The sequence below is a fragment of the Microtus pennsylvanicus genome, chromosome 19 (assembly GCF_037038515.1).
Source record: "Microtus pennsylvanicus isolate mMicPen1 chromosome 19, mMicPen1.hap1, whole genome shotgun sequence".
In the NCBI taxonomy this organism is placed as follows: Eukaryota; Metazoa; Chordata; class Mammalia; order Rodentia; family Cricetidae; genus Microtus; species Microtus pennsylvanicus.
Window position 1 is genome coordinate 33,087,149 of NC_134597.1, and position 22,475 is coordinate 33,109,623.

A 22,475-nucleotide genomic window follows, 5' to 3' on the forward strand; every position below is an offset into this window, starting at 1 on the left:
TTCCATATGTACACTATATACATGTCATACATACACACAATAACAACATAATTAAAAAAATCCCTTCAATGAAGGGATACACACATAAAGTCTATCATTTGAATGGGAATCATGATGTACACAAGTACTCTACATTTGCTTACTTTTCTTTTTAAAGATTTATTTATTATGTGTACAGTGTTCTGTCTGCATGTCTGCCTGCACACCAGAAGAGGGCACCAGATCTCATTTTAGATGGTTGTGGTAGTTGCTGGGAACTGAACTCAGGACCCCTGGAAGAAGAGCCCATGCTCTTAACCTCTGAGCTATCTATCTCTCCAGCCAAACGCCCGACACATTTACTTACTTTTACAATTTGTAGTAATTATCATCTTTTGTATGCATCAGAATTATTCTAGAAGCATAAAAAAGTATATGTGCTTGGACTGTATCCCAATGAAACACAATCTGCCCTAGAATCTCTATTAAAATGTAAAGATTTTTGTCTCTTCCCCGCCACCGCCTCCCATTTCCCTCCCCCTCCCCCATAAAGTCCCCCTCCCTTGTCAGCCCAAAGAGCAATCAGGGTTCCCTGCCCTGTGGGAAGTCCAAGGTAAAGATTTTTTTTTTTCAAGTGTTTCTCTGTAGCTTTGGAGCCTGTCCTGGAACTAGCTCTTGTAGTCCAGGCTGGCCTCGAACTCACAGAGATCCACCTGTGTCTGCCTCCAGAGTGCTGGGATTAAAGGCGTGTGCCACCACTGCCCTGCCTTAAAATGTAAAGTTTTTTTTATGTTAAATTACTGTACAGACAGTGTATCTGTGTGGGAGTATGAGCGTGTGTATACAATTGCCCATGAAGGCCAGAAGAGGGTGTCATATCCCCTTGAGTGGGTTGTGAGCCACCATGTTTTTGCTGAGAACGGAACTCAAATTCTCTGCAAGAGCAGTAGGACACTACTGAATCATCTCTTCAGTCCCTAGAATCTCCATTTTAAAGCAGTCTTTTATGTGAGTATGCTGCAAACCACAGCATACAGCATAAATACTCTTAATCATTGCTTATATGGGTAACTATCTTCTAATGAACAATTCAACTGCCATTACTCTTCTTCACATATACATTCACACATACTTTTTAAAAATGTTGAGATACTTTAATTTTAGCAAAGACAATTCATTCACTTTTTGGAGATGGTAAACTGGAATCAATGGCACAAACTGTAACGCCCAATATTTTAGAGATGGAGGCAAGAAGATTAAGATTTCAAGTCCTGTCAGGATTACAGAATACTATTCTGCTAAAAAGTGAAGAGAGTGGGAGAAGGGACAGATATAAGAAAGAGAAGCCTAAGGGAATTTATGTGAAAACACAGAGGAGCAAAGCTTTGTAAAGTGATATCGGTTGGCATCTCTTGGAAAGAAGGAACAGAGAATGAGACTTAGGAGAAGAAGAAGAAGTAAAAATTTATCTTTCTGTTAGAAACAACACAACCTGATATAACAGCCACTTCATAGTTCCTGCTTTTGTTGCAGGGGTATATGTGTCTTTGCATGCACATGTGTATGCACGAGGATACATTAGCCTGAATAAATGCTGAAGCCAAAGTGGGCATCAGGATATCTTCCTCAATCATTCCTCCACATCTATCTATATTTCTTTCTTTCTTTCTTTCTTTCTTTCTTTCTTTCTTTCTTTCTTTCTCTCTCTCTCTCTCTCTCTCTCTCTCTCTCTCTCTCTCTCTCTCTCTCTCCCTCCCTCCCTCCCTCCCTCCCTCCCTCCCTCCTTCCTTCTTTCCTTCCTTCCTTCCTTTCTTTCACAGAGTAAACACGGAACTAATGTTTCAACTAGAGGCTCGAAATCAGGCTTTTGGGTTCCACTTGTCTCCTCCCTCCAGTGCTGAAGTGATAGGAATGGCCACAGCTAATTTTTTACGTTTCTGGACATCTGAACCCAGTCCCTTCTGCTTATACGGCAAAAACTTCCAATGAGCCATTTCCCAAGTTCCTTGTGCTTTTTTGTGTGTTTTAAACAACATTTTAATAATTATGGAAGAATTGGATATAAATATGTTCATAGCTGAGCCCTTGCTGACATCACAACCTGTGATACAATCAAAGGATAAAAATATACCTGTGATTATAGCAAGTTCATTCTTTCTTTTTAAATTTCTTTTAACTTTCCTTTATATACATTGCCAAATCTCAGGGAACTGGAGTTACAGACAGTTGTGAGCTACCATAGGGTGCTGGGAATTGAACCCAGGTCCTCTGGAAGAGAAACTGTGTTCTCAATCACTGAGCCATCTTTACAGTCCTCTTTCTTTCTTTCTTTTTTTTTAAGGAAAAAAAAAAAACAAGGCCGGGCTGGTCTGGAACTCTAGGCCAGCCTGGCCTCGCAGAGAGATCTGTCCACCTCTGCCACCTGAGTGCTGGGGTTAAAAATGCATATATCACAACAGGCTCCAGAGTTCATTCTTTTAGCCCTGCTATTACCAAGAAACAGGTATTATCTCTATTGTTATACTTCTAATTTCTAGTTGCAAAATTGGGGGTTTCACTCCATTGTTACATTTATGGCCAACATTTCAAGTAAAGCCTTACAACTGTGAAAAGCACATAAACATTTCCTACAGCTGATTACAGAGATCAAGAGCTCTATCATTTATGTTTACGTCCATCTTCAGATTTCCTTCCTACAAAGAACTGAAACCTTAATAGAAACACTAAAATAACCCCCAGAGATGATAAATATTTACCTGATCCCTGTTGTTGATGTTCGAATAAGGTAGCTGGCCAGTCATTAGTTCATACAGAACAATTCCAAATGCATACACATCTGACTGAAAGCTATATGGGTTTTTATCTTGCATTCTGATTACTTCTGGTGCCTGTTAGATAAGGAAGAAAAGTTCTAGTTTATCCTTAAGTTCAGCTGAATAAAGACTGAAATACAAACTATGATAATTCCCAGAGAGCAACACATTATTTAAAGAAATCATCAACTATGTATTCTCCTATTAATGGTCAAAGGAATAAAATCAACTAAAAAAAGGGGGGAAAAACCCCACTTTATATGTTTTGAAAGGTGGTTTGAGCTGAATTTCCATGATACATTACTGAGATTTTATAATTTTACCAGCAATCCTCTTTCTGAACAAACCGTCACTGCCATCTAAGCACGTCTCATGACTACCCTGTCAGTTAGTCTCTACTTCCTGTTCACGAATAGCAAAGAAATACTAGATTTGTACTTATAAAAAAGTTTGGGAGTAGGCACAAGTAATTAATGTCCTTCCAAGTTACATCATAAATGTGGGGAATAAAAAATGCTTTACTGGCTGGGCAGTGGTGGAGCACGCCTTTAATCCCAGAATTTGGGAGGCAAAGGTAGGCAGATCACTGTGAACTAGAGGTCAGTCTGGTCTACAGAGTGAGCTCCAGGACAGTCAGGGCTGTTACACAGAGAAGCCCTGTCCTAAGAAGAACAAAACAAAACCAAAAACCTCAAAAAACAAAAATTAAACAAACAAAAGCCACCCCTGAAAACACTTTACTAACAGTAACACAACAGGTTGACTTATTAGAAAATTGTATAAAGAAATTTTAGTTGTTGCTTCTAGAACAAATACCAAATCATATTTACCAAATTTTAACATAATTTAGTCACTCTACTGTACGACTCAGTTTTATATTTATATGAAAAACAGTTAATGACAGGTAAAGAACTAGTAGGTTTCTTCCTTCACCTTGCATCTCTTATACTGTTTTGTTAGAAAGGAACTGAAGAAGTGGCAAAATGCAAAAACAGCTGGAGGACAAAGTTCCTGGCAGTGGCAGTATCTCCTGAGGAACTGCAGTACTCAACTACAGCAGCAGGTCAGAACTGCCTGTGCAGCCTGCTCAGTGCTGACTACACTTGAGTAACAGAGAACATCAGAGCCTACAAGTGGGACCCATGCTTTGACTATGCTTCAGATTTCCACCTGAGTATGCTGTCCACCCAGTGTCAATGTCAATCAGAAACACTGATGAAGATTTATGGGGAGACCCAAAGAGTCAAAGGACAACAGTAGAAGAGAATGTTTTCTCTGTTTGTTTTTGTCATGTATTTTGTTGACAGTTGCTATTTTAGTAATATGGTATAAAACAAACCACACATAAGTGTGATGAACAAATCATTTTTTTTTGGGGGGGGGAATGGACAGAGTTTAGATCAGTTGGAGAACCGTCTCTTAAAATTTGGTGTGCTTTCACTGCCAGTAGATGGCTTGATGACAAGTTGCATGCCATCTGTTTAGAAGAAACGTGTGACATATCTTCAATTTTTTAATTTATAAACATTTTCCTATAAATTTCTCTTTCTTCTAAGATATAAATAAAAGTAGAAAAGACTACTGTAATTAATTCAAGGTTATATAACAAGGTTTATAACCAAACTATTATTTCAGGCTGTGGATATTCCATACCCCCAAATCATCTATCATCAATCTATCAATCTATCAATCTATCAATCTATCTATCTATCTATCTATCTATCTATCTATCTATCTATCTATCTATCTATCTGAGACAGGGTTTCACTATGTAGCTCTAGCTATCCTGGAACTCACAGATTTACTTGCCTCTGCCTTTGGGATTAAAGGTATATGGCACTACACCCAGCCTATTTATTTTAGTGTTTTGGTATATGGGTGTTTTGCCTGCATATATGTTTGTGCACTGTGGAGGTCAGAAGAAGGCATCAAATGCCCTGGAACTGGAGCTTACAGTTGAGAGTTGCCAAGTGGGCTCTGGGAATTAAATCTAGCTAAGTTCTCTGAAAGAACAGCCAGAACTCATAATGATTGAGCAATCTCTCCAGCTCCCCATATTTTTTCCTGAAGGCAGGCACCAATTGGAAAGGTTAACTTAACAATGAAGTGCATTTTTGGCTATTCTTGTTCTCTTAAAATTTAGCATGGTAGAATAAAAGATGAACTCATTGATTCAGGGTATAAACAAAAAAGTAATCAGTATTAAATATAAACATCTTGTATAATATTCTACTAACTATATAAACTAAGGCTTTTAAAAGGAGCAAACCTAGAGACCAGACTACTGTTGAAATCAACACCCCGCTGAAGCTTTAAACTTCCCTTCTATAGCTTCAGAAGCAAAAATGCCCTCCCCCATCTCCTTGGGGCACACTGCTACCATTGTTACAAGTATGTGCCTTAAAGGTGCCTGAAGGACAGAGTACAACCATCACAGTCTCTTCTAATAAACTAAAACAGTTAAACACGTATCAAAGAATTTCAAAATGAAACCTAGCTAACTGTAATATGGAATCTAAGAAAGGGTCTTGCCATGGACTAGTCAGACCTAACATTTCAGATTGAAGAGACACATGGGAGGTTAGGAAACTTCAAAGTTAATGGCCAGAGCACAGCTCTTACGCCTCTTCCACTTTGCCATTTCTGCGATCTATATTACTAATTCAAGAAAGCATACTCAACCTAACCCTAGGCTTACCTTGGCAAACTTAGGCCACTACTTTGGAGAATCTGCTTCTCGGAGACTGCTACATACTGTTCTGGGAAATTAGGAAATTATGGCTTTGAAAGTCCTTTGATTTTTCTTTTTCTAATAAGGTGACCCAAAAGTATTGGGGCAGATTAATTTAGATTAATCAACTAAGGACTAAAATTATAAAGACATCTAAAACATCTGTATCCCACTTAGAGTTGATATTTCAAAATTCTTTAGACTCAGGATTGCTTTTATTCAAATATTATCACAGATCCTACAGAGCATTTGTCTGTACATACTACCTTTATGAATACTTAAGATATTAAAACTCAACTATTACATTATTTCATTTAATATTATTTAACCATAAATAAATGGCTAGATATTAGCAGAGAATACCTACTTTTAATGAAAACTATGTTTTAAAAAGCAAAATTTAGTGACAGTAGAGCTACAAGCCTAGGGTTTGGCTAACAGCAGCTAGTTGGAACCTTGTATGTGCATCTACATTCCATCAGCTGCAGCGTGTCATTCTGACTGAAGGGCAGGAGAAAAACTAGGAAAAGGCTGTATGGGCCTTCTGACAGGTCATGAGGAATCACTGCGGGTTCATAGCAGTATTCCTTGGAAGGACTCTTCAACTGTCTGCTAGCCTGCTGTAGTAACTGTGTTCTCAACGTTTAGAACCTCTTTTCTACAAAGCAGAAACAAGAAGAAACAGACCTGTGCAGACAGCACAAAGCTGACTAAAAATATCCCTGGTCTTTTTCTTTTGTCTTTCTTCTTCCAACTGCCCCATAATTATAAAGTTCTTTCTAATGTGAAGGAGGACTATTTCCAATTTAGGCTCAAATAAAAGTGTGAAACAGCCTCTCTGTTAAGAATAGGTCTCTTAAGACATGCCTTAAACTGCAAACCTTTAAAAAAGAGATAAAAAGCAGGCTATACACCTCATTTGAACATAAAAGTTGTTTCCTTTTTTTTAAAATTTTTATTTTTAGACAGGGTCTCACCTAACCCTGCCTCTACCTACGGAGTGCTGGGATTAAAGGTATGCACCACCAAACCCAACAAATGAAGCATTTTAAACAAGTTTCAATAACATTTAAACATTTTATAACATATATGTATTTTGTTTGACATATATTGAAACTAGTTTTGCAATAATGTTTTTTTTTAAAGACAAGAAAAAAGTTAGACTATTTACATAAAAAATTATATATATTGGATACAAAGCCTCACTATGTAGCTTTGGTTGTGCTGGAAGTATGTAGACCAGACTGGCCTCAAGCTCACAGATATCTACCTGCCTCTGCCTTCTGAGTGCTGGGATTAGAGGCATGTGCCTTTATGCCTGGTTTACTATATTGATTCTTGTGAATAGTGGGAACTGTAAAAATACTATAGTTAAGACCTTCAGTGACTTTTGAGTAATTAGTCACTGTTTAGCATAAAGAATGTGATCAACTGAGAAACAGCCTTAATTCTTACCATCCACAAAATAGATCCAGACAACTGTTCAAACTGATGGGACCCACTCCATCGAGATTTCACTGTGGCTAGACCAAAATCACCTATTTTTACCGTGAGGTCTTCATGAAGAAATATATCTGAGGTGTAGTTAGTAAAGGAAAAAAATAGATCTCATTTTCCACCTACAGAAAGTGTTCTGAAGATTTCAGGTAAAGTAGCTAGTTTCTATAGCTCTGTAGTAAGATTTTATTTTTAAAATACAGTAATTCATATTTCCCACTAAAGTCAACAAATATGCTTTAAAAAGAATTAGTTCTCTTTAGGTTTTATGACCCGCTTTTAAGATTTCTCAGGCTCGAAACATGTGAGCATAAGGTTAAGTCTATTTTCTAAGTCTATGAGAAACCTGTAAACTTTCTAATCTGCGTTGGCCCAGATGTCCTTTAACACTGCTGGTAAAGCTACACAGGTTCTTTATTAGAATAAGGATTATATCAGAAAAGATATGTCTGGACTCAGAAAAAAAAGAAAAATTGTTTTCCTCATGTCACTGACACATATTTTTGAACCTTCAGTTTCATATCTCAGTTACTACTCAGCAAGATTAGAAGAATTAAAGCCACAAAATATTCACTTTATAGGGCACATAAAATGTATGCAAGACAAAAGCCCTACTATAATAAAGATTTTCCCTATAGTGCCCAGTCATACAGAAAGGTTATCAACTTGAATCCTGCTCTATTATTTCTCATGTAAATCAATTCATTTTCTTTGTAGCATATTACACTTAGCATGAAACTGTTTTTACATAACATGAAGACAAAATGCAGAAGAAAAAGTCAGGATGCTTTCAGACTTCGCAGACCAGTTTCAGGAAGGATACTATTACTCTTGAGGTCTCTGTGGATGATTGACTTGGCGTGTAAGTAACTGAAAAACAAAACATCATTTTAACCTGAGTAGGACTCTGACCTCAAAATCTACAGAACATATTTAGGGGTGTAAAGACTTAGAATAATGATACAACTGAAATTAGTAGATTGTGATAACTTCTTTACATAATAATTGATGGTAAACTTAGGATTATAGAAACATATCACTATTATACACAGCCCAAATCTTGTTGCATATGAAGTCTCTGCTTTATCTTTTACTAGTTATAAATACAAACCTTTCACTCAGTCAAGGCTATTTATCCAAGTCCTTGAAATCCCACCTCTTTCAATGTTTCCCTCCTGTACCTGTCCCCAAATTGGCTTCCATTCTACTTCCCAGCTATTCATACTCTAAGATGAACATTCTTATTTTCTAACAAAAAAACCCAATGGAAAGTGATCTCTTGCTGTTCAATTATGTAGTAATTAAGGCTTGATCTTTGCTTTGCTTCGTTTTTCATGTGCCTATGTTTCTTTTCATTTAGAATGCAAATTCCACTAGACTATGAAAGTCTGGTGAAGACAATTTTAAAGGCGGCATGACATCTTTGTAAAACATTAATACTAGTGAGGAAGGAATTTCCTCATAATGACATTATATTATTGTTGTTGTTATTGTCTTTTACAGACAGGGTCTCACTATGTAGCTCTGGCTATGCAGTCCTGGAACTCACAACATAGACCAGGTGACCTTGAACTCTCAGAGACGCGCTGCCTCTACTTCTAAGTGCTGGCACTAAAGGCATATGTGCCACCAAGCCCACAAACATATTATTTTAAAGTCAATGATAGGTCACACATCCTTTGTTATTCTAAATTATGCATAAAAACTATCTTTGTTTTTGATTTTATTTCTATTTATTTCCAATGCATAGGATAGGGTCTGATAGGTGTGAAATATTGAATACAAGTCTGTCAAATCAACTACAATAGATGCAAGTTATCTGTCTTATTACTGGAGAAAACATATAAAAACACTTCTGTTAAGTTCTGACTTAAAATCAGAATATAGAATCAAAGTCATATCATGAGCACTATTAAAAATAGATTTATAAATAGTTCAGACTGTTTGCACCTTATCATTGTTAAATATCCTCATTTTCAAGACAAACATCAAGATGTTAATTATATTTTAAACAAAAATTTCATTTTAAATTACTTTATCCAAAGCAATCCCTTTTCATTTATTATACTTTCACTTCATGCTATTTCCTTCATAACATTTATCACAACCTAGAATGATCTTGTCATGAATCTGGGCTCCTGCTACATCATCAGCACTACTTTTTTTTTTAAGATTTATTTATTTATTATGTATGCCTATAGGCCAGAAGAGCGTACCAGATCGCATTAAAAATGGCTGTGAGCCATCATGTGGTTGCTGGGGATTGAACCAGTGTCCTCTGGAAGAGCAGCCAGTGCTCTTAACCTCTGAGCCATCTCCCCAGCCCCATTACCACTACTCTTATAAGCAAAAGAAAAGAGGTCAGTTATAGGTCTCAACTGCTTTAAAACTTTTAAAGGTTTATTTCCTTATTTGTGTGTATGTATGTGTTTCTGTTTGCCAGCCACACCAGTGCACATGCCTGTGAAGGCCAAAAAGGGTGCTGGATTCCCTGGAATTACAGTTACAGGCACTTATGAATTGCCCAAAGTGGGTTTTGGGAACTGAACCTGGGTCCTCTGAGGAGCAGTAAGGTATTCTTTACTGCAACCTTGCTAGCCCTGCTTTATAACTTTTGCAACGCCATAGAAAGATACGAACATGTGAAGATAAAACTTCTCCCAAGAAAGTTTTTTTTTTTTGTTTTTTAGGATGGCAAGATCTTGAATAAATGAGAAAAAAAAGGAGGGGTTAATGAGAGTGCTGGTATGAAGTGAACGGCTTAAAAAAAGGAAGCTAATACATTCCCCATTTAGAGGCTTATTTACTTTTAGCTCAGGCTGACCTGAACTCACAGAGATCTGGCCTCGACCTTCCAAGGGCTGGAATTACACACTCAGGCCACCATGCCTCACAAAAGTATCGGCCTTCTAGTCAGGAGGCTATTACTGTTCTTTTTCTAAATGGACAGGATCTGCTCATTAAACTGCTTTCTAAATAACTGCTTATGGCCAAAGAGAAATGTTGCTATCTGCTTTGATCAGAATGTAGTGACCAGTGGTAACTAACTGCAGACTCATAACTGGTCAAAGTGCTAAGAATGACTGTTGGTGTTCAGCCATAAGCGGGACATCTCTATCATCTCTACCAAGGAAGAAAGGGCAAAGCAAATGAAAGATCTGGAGAACTGGAGCGGAGATTGGTGTGAACACTGACTTCAGGGCATGACCTGACTGATTATCTGTACAACATCTGCATGGGACTTGGTCCACACCAGCATCCTGTCAAGGGGGAGGGGTTGGGGAGATCTGAGGGGTCATAGGTCCCAACCACTCCAATAATAAACAGTAGGTTTATACAAAAATATGGAGACACGATGAAGGGAAGGAAAAGATATTCCTGATAGGTAGCATTAATTACTCTAGAAATCTGATAGAAACACAGCAAGAATAAAATACGTAAAACTTAACTACAGGGTTCAAGAGAGGAAGTTTAAGACCAGGAACTCAGTAAATATTGTACAAGATGCATCTGACTGCTAACTAGTGACATACGGTTACTAAAAGCTAGATAGGGTAAACCTAGCAGAGCCCAAAGTTTCAACAGCTGCTTCAAATTGACTGTGTAATTCTTTATAGTACAAACTGATTTCCTATTTTTTATATATTATTTTCTTTCTGTAAACAAAGTACAAAAGAGTAGTACAGGTCTGTATAATGGAAGGATGGAAGGAAAAGGAACTCTATTTGTCCAGCTAGAAAAATGGGTTAACATACCCAAAGCCTAGACCATACAATAGTTCAAAGCAATTACTACATTAAACAGTTCTATACAAATTATCACTAAAACATAGTTTACTAAGCCTGGACTAATTATAATGGAAGATGTCAGTAAGTATATAGTTGTTTGGGAGTAAGGAAGGGAACAACACTAAATAAACTATACTCTAGCACGATACGGAAGTGTATCCATTATTTAGGATAATTAGAATGGATTTCCTTCCTACCTTCTAAAACATTTATTCAACTTAGTGCTTGTGTATGTGTGCCCACTACTGTATGTATGGAGGCCAGAGGTCAGCTTATGGGAGTCAATTTTCTTCTTCCACTATGTTAGTACCGAGCATTGAACTTGGGTGGTCAGGTTTGGTGGCAAGTGTCTTTACCCACTGAAGAATCTTGGTGACAATTCCTTTCTACTTTTTTTTTTTAATATGTTAGGAGTACCTTACAGCTGTGTGTGTGTGTTTGTGGCACTGAGAAAGAACAAATATGCTATCAATTAAATAAGTACCACACTCTTTTGAAGATTCTCTTGCCGGTCTTCTTCTTTGGACAAAGTGTGTGTTTACAGAATCTACTCATATAGCTGCAAAAAGCACTTGATAAAATCTGTCTTTTTTGTACCTCTTCCAAAATCTTACACAAGATTTACCTTTTCAACATTCTTTGAAGAGCATAAGATGCACCAAATTAATATACTTCAGACTTGATCTGACCAACAAAAACTAGGCTGAGATTCTCATCTTTATCTCCTTTGTGGTAGGTGCAAAATTTATAATCAAGAGCCTATTAATACTAGGACTCTTGTAAGATTATATTTATTATAACCCTGCAATAATTTTTCTTGAATTGCTTCTATAAAATACTTCCTTGATCCCATATTTGTATGGGATAGCTAGATAGGACTTTGTTTTGACACATGGTCTAAAATTTTAACTTATTAAATTTATTTTCAGTTGGGATGTGGTTCATGTCTGTAATCTCAGCCCTTGAAAAGCTGAGGCAGTAAGATCACTGCAAGTCAAGGTCAAACTAGGCTATATATATAATAACTTCAGTCTGTGGTACAGTGTGAAAAGTTTCAAAGCAAACAAATAGCAACAACAACACATCTGAAACAAATCTTACTCCCAAACCCCAACCAAAAAAATTTCACTTAAGAGTTTTCATTTATATTCTGAGACATGAATTTGCTTCCTAAACTGGCCTTGAATTTAAACCAATTCTCTTGCCTCATTCATTTCTTCAGTGCTGGGATTACAGATATGCACTACCATGCTAGGTGGTAAAAGTAAAGTTTTAAAGATTAGAATTCTAATAACTTCCTATGTCAGCGCCCCATAGATCGATCCATCGATCCATCGATCGATCCATCGATCGATCCATCCATCTACCTATCTATCTTGGCTCTCATCCAGTAGTAGCTCAGGCTGGCCAGGAACTTATTGTGTAATTCAGGCTGGTCTCAAACCTGTGGTGATTCTCCTGTCTCAATATTCTTAGTGCTGAAAATACAGGTATGGGTTGCCAGACTGGGTTATCAGTTACTTTTAAGAAGGCTCATCATAGGAGCTGAAGGAGGGCTCAGTGGTTAAAAAGGATATGCAACCATCATAGCAAATTAGAGCTTTAGATAAAGTTTGAGAGATTTAAGAAGAAAATGAAGGCCATGTTGGATTGAAGGGAGGTTGGAACTTCTTCCAGGGTATTTGGATTTGATTCTCAGCCCCCACATGGGAAGCTCATAAGCATCTGTGCTCTCGTTTCAGAGGATCCAACACCTTCTTTTGGCCTCTATTGGCACTGTACACATGTATTGCACTTAACATTTATACACACAAAATAAAAATAAAACGTAAGAAGGCTCATAATTTCCAAAGAAACGAAGTCAGAAATCTCCTTCTAGCTTGCTACCCTCAGGCACACAATCATCCATCTAGTTTTGAAGCCAATTAAATTTAGCCGCTTATGTTTCATTTCTTTAAGAATACCATGAAAGACACCAAACACTTTCTAGAAGTTAAAATACTAAGATCACCTGGCTGACAAACCAGTTTAATCAATTAGTCTATTTGGCAAAGTTCCTAGAGGCTCATTTAAGTTTTTTTTTCTTGCATTTTCTACCTATTTCTAAAACTTTGAACCTGGCAAACTAAGATACCTGTACTTAAAGCCCTCTTTTTCCTAACTGTGCATAATTCCACAAATGTTCACCAGACTTCAAAGTGAGAATTTCTCCTCTGACATCCTAGCTTTCTATGGAGAGTTTGGCAGGCATCTGAACTAACAGATGTGACAGTGGTGATGTCAGGTTAGTTTTGTTCCATTATGTCAATGTAGAAAGAAAGCAAGATTGAAGGGAATGATATTCCGTTACCTCTCTGCAGTTAGCAATATTTACTAAGTTGGAAATAATTTAAATCTCTAATGGGTAGTTTGTATATTTTTTAGTTGTACTTTATAGTGGCCTAAATTCTATTTTTTACTTTGATTTAATAAATAGTTGCTTTCACTTTTAAGGAATTTATTGAGGGGGCTGGAGAGATGGCTCAGCAGTTAAGAGCACTACCTGCACTTAGAGAACCTGAATTCAATTCCCAGCACTCACGGTGGTTCACAATTATCTGTAACTCCAGTTCCAGGGTCACTGATGCCCCTTTCTGGCCTCTGCAGGCATGGAGGTACCAATATGGTACACAGAAATACATACATGCATAACACTCATACATATTCAGAATTCATTGAGTTACTGATACATAAAACATAACGTACAAACTTTAAGTGTGCAATGACTAGCCAAATTGAGATAAAGAACACCCTCAAAAGGTTTTTAATAGGCAGATAAGATGGTTTAGTAGGTAAAGGAGCCTGCTGCTGAGCCTGACACCTTGAATTCATTCTTCCAGACCTACACGGTGAAAGGACAGAACCATCTGGTACTTCTCTGATTCCTACATAGCGATGAAGTATATACACCTACCAAACATAAATAAATCTTACCAGTATGTATTATGAGGTTCAAGTGATCTTTATCCTTGCTGAGACTTCTGTACTACAGGTTCTGAAAAGGGGCATTCTGGTGGGGATGTGGTGCTGGCTCACTTTATACTGTAAATGTACCTTTTCTTGATGGCTAGCTGTTAAATGTCTGCATGTACTTACTGGTCATTCATATAACATCTTTAATAAGGTACTTTGCACCCCTATCTCCCCCAACCCCTTTCTGAGACAGGATCTTACTATAATGCTAAGATGGGCCTTGAACTCTTAATCCTCTTTCCTTGGCCTTTGAAGGTCAGAAATTACAAAAGGTGCCACCATATCTGGTTTCTCTGACTCTTTGAGAGGTATGGTATTATTATTTTATGTGTGTTTTACCTGCATATATGTTTATATACCACATGTATGCCTGGTGTCTGAGAAGCCAGAAGGGGGTTTTAGACACCCTGGACTGGAGTTAACAGCTGGTTGTTGGTGATTAGAACTAAACTTGGGTCCTTAGCAAGAACAGCCAGTACTCTTAGCTGTTGAACCATTTCTCCAGCCCCTATGCTTGATTATTGAATTTAACAGTTCTTAATATACTTTGAAGACTTTTTATCAGATATATTTTCACACATTTTCTCCAAGTCAATAACTTCTCTTTTCATTTTCTTTTGTTCATCTATCTCTTCCTACCACACTAGAGACTGAACAGAGGGTTTCACAAAGGCTAGGCAGTGCTTTACCAATGAGTTATATATCCTCAGACAGATTTTCATTTTCATAATAGTGTCTCTGGAAGAAAAGTGATTTTAAATTTTGATGTACCTCAAGCCCTTTTCTTTCCTTTACCTTTTGTGTTCTAAGAAATCACTGCTTATTCTTTTACTACAAGGATTTTCTCTGTTATTACATGAAATATTAGATTTTGTATTTAATCCACTTCAAATAAATGTTTGTTTTGTGCCATCTAACAGTTAATTGTTTAATTTTCCTATATGAATGCCTACTGGTTATAGGAAACATTTGTTAAAGAACTATCTTCATGAATTACATCAATACCTTGGTTAAAAAAATCAAATGAAGAAAATACATATATTGGATATATAACTAAGTTCCTGTTCTTCCACAATGATTTATACACACACAGACACAGACACAGACACAGACACAGACACACACACACACACACACACAAATACCTGTCTTGATTACTATGATCTTATAGTAATATCTGAAATTTCTAACTAAAGTTCAACTTTGTTATCCCCCCAAATTGTTGACTTTCTTCTTTCTCTTTCTCATTTTTCCCCCCCAGATCTTCTGTTTTCTCTCTTCCATCTTTTAAAATTCCTTCCTGAAACAGGGAATCAGGTAGCCCAGACTGGCCTTAAACTCTGACCCCAACTTCACTTCTGAAGGGCTGTGATTATAAGTGTGTACTACCACAACTGGTTTCAAGTATCTGAGCTATAAATATTTAGCCACCACACTTCCATATAACTGGTCAGATTAGTCTGCCAATTTCTAAATTTATGTCTGTTCCTATTGTGACTAGCATCATGTTGTAGCAAGAGAACAACTTGGGAAGAATTAAGCACTTAGTGATATGGGGTCTTCTAATACGCCAATATGATTTTGTATTCCTTTCACTTCCTAGTTGGAACATGCATTAGAGAGGGTAGTAAATGCCCCATGAGAAAATATTTTAATTACTAAGTACATCGCTGGCCTGAACAGAATAGATATGTAAATAAATACAGAATTTCATAATATTGGTGGGAAAGCACAAAGCATACTATTCTTTCATTTTTGTAATCCATACCAAACATCCACAAGCTGAAACATAAAGCCAGAGACATAATATCCTTTACAAAAAGGTAACTAACTAAATGGATGGTCTTTTCAACAAACGCTGTGGAACAACTGGATATGCACATAGGGAAAAAGAAAAGAGCCTCAACTGCTACCTCAGACACAAGTCATCTAAAGCGGACCAGCGACCTAAATGTAAAAGTAAAAATGATACATTTTATAAGAAAATGGAGAATTACTACCACCATTTATAAATGCGAAATATTTTGACATTTTCCAAATATTTTATATAATCTGGTTGCATAACCTTTATACTTCCTTGTGAAGCAGGTGAAGTAATTCTGTCCACGCAGAGAGGAAACCTGAAGCACAGAAGTGAAATGACCAAAGAGACATGGGAGAAGGAAAGATTCGGAACACTCAGATTTGGGTCTGACCTCCACCTGTGTTAATTATCCTAGGAGCATCTTATAATCTTTCTTTCTCTTTTTGGTTTTTCAAGACAGGGTTTTTGGGTAGCCCTGGCTGTCATCCAAACTAGCTCTATAGACCAGAGTGGTCTTGAACTCAAAGATCCACTTGCCTCTGCCTCCCAAGTGCTGGGCTTAAAGGCATGCGCCATTATCATGTGACTACAATCTAGCTTTCATCCACTAATCTGTAACATGGAGATGATAGTGTTTATTTTGATATATTCTTAAGAATTATTTTATATATTTAACGAAAACCCACTAAGTGCTAACCAACAACTGTTCTTGTTTAGTCTTAGAGATAAAACAAGGTACTTAACATTGTAGTGCAGAAGATAGAAAATAAAAGATTATGCCAGTAAAATACACAGTGCACCACATACCGTTAACTGTGCCAGGTGTGTGGGAATGCTCAACTGTAGGGGTTTACTTTAGGTGAAAGAGGACCTCTAATGAGGTAAGATAGTATACATTAAGGGATGAGACTATACCAAGGACAAGGAGAAAAGGACAGAGCCCTATGACAGACACAGGGCTTCCACATACAAAGAATAGCAAGAGGCAAGTGTGACATTGCCTGGATGAAAAGCACAGATAATCTGAGAAGTAACAGAAAAGCTGGGGGAAGGGGATGGAGAGACGGTGTGCTAGGTGCAGCGAGACAGGCCTAGTTGTGAAACCTTACTCTCCCCACACAGAACTTTGGTTTTCATTATGAATGAAATATGGGAGGACTAGCAACACAATCTGTTTTGACAGGGCCAAATAAGCCACTGTGTTGAAACTAAATTGAGGTAGTAAGTGTGGAAACTGGGAGATAGGAGTTAATTCAGGTATGAGAATGGGAGCTTGAGTAGGAAGATAACCTAAATAACTGACAAGAAGTTATAAGGCTCTGGATATTCTTTTAAAATAGACATATTGAGCCGGGTGGTGGTGGTGCACGCATTTAATCCCAGCAATCGAAAGGTAGAAGCAGGCGGATCTTTGTGAGTTCGGGGCCAGCCTGGTCTACAGAGTGAGTTCCAGGAAGAGGCTCCAAAGCTACAGAGAAACCCTGTCTCGAAAAAAACAAAACACACACACACAAAACAAAACGATACACCGAGTGCTAGGTGTGGTGGTGCGCACCCTGGTCTACATGGTGAGTTCCACGACAGCCAGGACTAGAGAGAGGAACCCTGTCTCAACGCAGCAACAAAAAACAGATAAAATGAGAGTTGTGTGGCATGAACAAAGGAGAGGACTCGAGGATCACTGTATGATGTTTGAGATGAGCAGCTGCAAGAACAGCGGGGCTGAAGAACAGGCTAGAGGAGAAGACAGCAGCTGAGTTCAAGATCTAGTAAACACAAGACATTAGACAAGCATACATGTTGAGCAGACAGTCTGACATGAGAGTCTTAAGTACAAGTGAAATGAAGTAGCAGGAAGGGTACTGAACTGATTTTAAAGTAATTTTCTTTCACACCATAAAACTGAATGAGATCCCAGAGGGGTAGAGGGTGAATCAGTTGAGAAGCAGCTACTAGTGGGATAATCAGAAAAATATGCTTTGGTATAGACTTCTTCAACCTCATATGCTTGTGAACCATTTGTAGATCATATTAAAATGTAGATTCAATTTAGAAGATCTGAGGTAGTGTTTACAATTCAGTATTTCTAAATTTCAGGGTTCCCAGGCAGACGCTACTCAGACCATATTGACTAACAAGAGATTAAGAATACGATTAAGCAGAGAACAAAGAATGCTACCCATGAAGAACTGGATTAACTGTACCCTGTTTATGACAGATCAAATAAACGGAAGACTGAGAATTTAACCACTGGATCTAGCAGCACGGATGCCCAGGGAACTTTCTTTTTCTTTTTTTAAAAAAAGGGTCTCTCATTCTGTGGCCCAGGATGGGACTGTAAGTGCGTACTACCACTTCCTGTTCAACACATTTTCTTAATGAAATGATAAACAAGATAATCAGGTGATATTCTTAGGGAAGGGGTTTGGGGTCTGAGGACAGAGGAATGGTAGTGTCTAGGAGAGAGGACAAGTACATGAACCATGGACTGCAGGAATATTGTATGGCATTAAGGGCTGAGGTTGGTAAAAGGGTTGTATAATTTGGAAAAGCGACATAGTACAAAGCTCAAAAGGCTTCACTGGGGAGCCCAAGTGTCTGAGGCAAGTTACATGGTCTTTCTATATGCACTGACTCACTGGTTATTGAAGAATAAGTGAGAAATCACATATAAAATATACAGAACAATGTCTAATACATTGTAAGGGCATATATGCATATATAATTGTTAATACACAAATACTGTACTGAAGCACTACAAATATATTTGGCACTTAAATAAATGAGGGAACTAGTGAGTAAATAATATTCAGCAGAACTGGGATCAGAAAACAGTATTTATTAATCAGCAATGATGTGCAAAGAGTAAAAAGGAAGGCAAAGCCTGGTTCTATAATTATAAAATAGTAACAAAACGATTGTGTACAGTATTAACATACACAACTATTAAGACACACAAAACACATTAGATCATCAAAACCAGTTATTTCTGGATAGTAGATTACAGACATATATTTGTGTTTACATTTTTAATATGATTTTTTTATTATTTTGAAGTAAGTTTAGTTTGAAATGAAGACAAACAACAACAAAAGATAGTGCAAAGATCACTCATATTCCCACCCTAACAAATCCTGTTAAGATTTTTACATTTGCTTTCTACGTTTTCAAAGTTTATACGAACTCTTTTCCTTGCTGGAGACAACCACCACTGAACGTGGTATCTTCTAATCCTATTTTCATATACATATATACAACACTAAAAAATACAAATACGGGCCAGGTGTGTTGCACTGCACACCTTTAATCCCAGCACTAGTGGAACAGAGAGAGACAGGAGTTTTTCCCAGTCTCGTCTACACAGTGAGTTCCAGGTCAGCTAGGGCTAAGTAAAACCCAACCTCCAAAAAGCAAAAACAAAACCCCAGATACCCAAATATGATTATCTACTTTAGTGGTTGATGATAGAACAGGGGGAAATATTTACTTATACAAATTGGTATGCAACTCACTTTGCTAAAAAACACCCAAAAAAACAAAAAAAAAAAACTATCTTAGTTGGGTGGTAGTGGTGCATGCCTGTAACCCTAGCACTTAGGAGGCAGAGGCAGGTGGATCTGTGAATTCAAGGCCAGCCTGGACTACAAAATGAGTTCCAGGACAGCCAGGGCTGTAAACTCTGACTTGAAAAACCAAAACAACAACAACAACAACAAAAAAACAGACAAACAAAAATCTTAAGAGTCCCTTTTTTGAACTATGCAACACAACACAGAAAAACCAATATTAAACCAAATAGCATGCTGTTGTTGCTGGTTTGGACTCTGAGCTTCCTGCCTCCAGCTCCAGTGCTAGTGGTTACAGGCTGCGCATGCCACTACAATCAGCAAAACTGCATAACAGTTTTAAACTTTTTCTTCTTCTTCTTCTTTTTTTTAAAGACAGGGTTTCTCTGTGAAGCCCTGGCTGTCCTAGAACTTACTTTGTAGATCAGGCTTGCCTCGAACTCACAGAGATCTGCCAGGCTCAGCCTCCCAAGTGCTGGGATTAAAGGTGTGCAACAGTACTGCCTGGTAGTTTTAAAATTCTTTTGCTGAAGACAATTCAAATGAATCCTAAAACTACAGCATTCCTTGTGAATTTTAACACTTAAAGGTTAAAATAGCTGGAAAGAACACTATTTCCAATAGGCTACAAGTATCAACATTTAAACATTTTGATATTCAATGGCAATGATTTTTAGGCAGAGTATTGCTTTAACTGGCCTAGAACATGCTGTGTAGACTAGATGATCCTCCTTCCTGTCTCCCAAGTGTTGGGGTCACGGCTCGTGCCACCATGCCTGGCTACAAGTGTTTTCCTTTTTTTTTTTTTAAATTTTATCTTTTTTAATCTCCCCAAGGAAACTAATACATTTTCTCTTGGTGAGAGTGGTAACGTCTCCTTTCGTTGGATCTGTTCTCCCAGCGCATTCCCACCCCCGTGTGTTCTGGCCTTTCATGTCTATCAGACTTCTCCTCTAACGTCTGCAGATTAGACAATTTGTTTTATTCAGACTAAGTGGGGGACTAGAAAATTGTCTGGCTTATTGTTTGTAAATTGTAGAATGATACCCTTTCCTCCTGGTCTGGTAAGGTTCCCTAGAGAAGACTCTTAGGACTTGTAGGGAGTCAGGTTTGGCTGCTAATATCTGGGAACCAGAAAGAAGAGGTTGGGATTATTCAGTGGCAGAACACATGTTCTAGGGATTAGACCGAGGGCGAATCCCTAACACGCCCCTCCCCACAACACACACCAAAACTGTCTGCAATGGAGGGCACACTTGAACATCATTTGGTAAGTACACACTCGCTTCATCACACTGTTTTGGAAAAATGTTCAAGTCCTAGACATAGCAGAATTTCTCAGCTAGAATCACAATATAGATAGTCACTTAAAACTTTAATAATTGACCATTTTGCAGCAGAAAATACAGGCATGTAAAAGAAAATGATTTGAAAGCACAGATAATAGTCACATTAACTAGTAATGGCTTTATTTTAGTGGTGGTGGGTTTTTTGGGGGGGAGGGAGCCAGAGGTCCTGCTTTTCTGTACTTCCACTGTTCACATAAATCACCGTGAACTAATTAATCATCATTTGCAATTGTAAAGTTCTTGTCAAATATTACACTCCTTATATACTTTAAAGGCTGAATTAGAGAAATATTTTTAATAAGCTAGTGCTAGCTATTAATACCCCTGCATAAAAACTTAAAACGCAATCCGTAAGAGGTATTATTAGGGCCTTAAAGTATCCTCAAGTGGTTTTCGAAAGTCATATATGAAGATTTAACAGAACTGAACTTACTCCATGCCTTGTGCAGTCTGCCGTGCAATATCTATAAGTTTGATCATCTCAAATTTGGTCTCAATGATGTGGAGATGGTGATACAGGCTGGAGCCCTCACACCACTGGGTCACAATAGCCAGCTGTGGCTTTGTTGAATAGCCCATGAAAAGTAGGATATTCACATGTCGCGTTTTCCTGTGAAGAAGAAACGTGACAATGAGTAACAATTCCTCAAAGAGAGACACATCAGTCCACCAACAATATGCTCCCAGTCAAAAGTACTAGAAACAAAATAAAGTTAACCTGTAATTATCTAGTCTATTTAGAAATATATTATTTAAGTATATTGAGTGAGGAAGTAGAGGTTGTTTTTGCTTAAGTGGTTCTAAACATATTAGGAAGTTTTCTTATGTAAAAGCAAAATCATTTTCCTCTAATCTCTATAACTAGCTTCCTTGTTCTGCTCTTTACAATATAAGAATAACTATGTACCCTCTTGAATACAATACCCTTCTCTGTTTGAAATCTCAGTTTTGTTGAGCATTTCCCTTACATAAAGTTTTTTTTTTTTTTTTTGGTCATTTCTCTACCTTAGTTTTTTTTTTTTTAATTCATTTATTTATTAAAGATTTCTGTCTCTTCCCCGCCACCGCCTCCCATTTCCCTCCCCCTCCCCCTTACATAAAGTTTTAACTCCAGAATTTTCCCTATGTAAGTCTTTTTATCATGGATTTGCTCTCATTTGTCAATATTCCTCAAGTCCTAGAGCCCAGGGCCAATACAATTTTAAATGTGTTTTGAGACATTTAGAATTTTTAGAGTATTACCTTCCTAAATGGAACTATTATTATACATGATCAGACACTTTTTATTTCCTTCTTCCTTTTTTGTTTTTTTTTTTGAGACAGGGTTTCTCTGTGGTTTTGGACCCTGTCCTGGAACTAGCTCTTGTAGACCAGGCTGGTCTCGAACTCACAGAGATCCGCCTGCCTCTGCCTCCCGAGTGCTGGGATTAAAGGCGTGCGTCTCCACCGCTCGGCTGAATATATCTTCTATATACAGTACTAAATGATACTGCAATCAGGAAAACAATATGAATAGAAACTGTAAGTAGATACATTGTGTTTTTCTACTTGAAGTAAATCCACTCACCTGAGCACTCCTACTTCATTTTTGAAGGCCTGTAACTGTTGAGGTGTGGGTGCTGTCACATTCAACATTTTCACTGCCACATCGCCTGAAAAAAAATTGTTATTCCAAAATTTCAAATTATGAAATATGAAAGGTTCCTGGGCATTTTTGCTAATTATCTCAGTAAAAGAAATGATAGTACTTTCCTTCTTTTTTTGTTTTTACGGTTTTTCAAGACAAGGTTTGTCTGTACAACAGCTCTGGCTGTATAGGAACTTCCCCTGCAGACCAGGCTGACCTTGAATTCAGAGAGATCCACCTGCCTCTGCCTCCAGTGTGCAAAGCTGGGGCTAAAGTCGCCTAGCCTGATTTTTTTTTTTAAAAAATATA

At 37.6% G+C, this 22,475-nt stretch overlaps 1 protein-coding gene across 6 annotated transcripts in view; it reads right to left on the reverse strand.

Moving 5' to 3' along the window:
- Braf (B-Raf proto-oncogene, serine/threonine kinase) overlaps positions 1 to 22,475 on the reverse strand; it is a 122,471-nt gene that overhangs the window by 15,722 nt on the left and 84,274 nt on the right. For all 6 annotated transcript variants that reach the window (XM_075953739.1, XM_075953741.1, XM_075953738.1 and 3 more), the window contains 5 exons: positions 22,107 to 22,191; positions 20,973 to 21,149; positions 7,844 to 7,890; positions 6,979 to 7,097; positions 2,736 to 2,867 (listed from right to left, as the gene is read on the reverse strand). In XM_075953739.1, the coding sequence (XP_075809854.1) occupies positions 2,736 to 2,867; positions 6,979 to 7,097; positions 7,844 to 7,890; positions 20,973 to 21,149; positions 22,107 to 22,191 (560 nt within the window). The remainder of the gene's footprint in view (positions 1 to 2,735; positions 2,868 to 6,978; positions 7,098 to 7,843; positions 7,891 to 20,972; positions 21,150 to 22,106; positions 22,192 to 22,475) is intronic.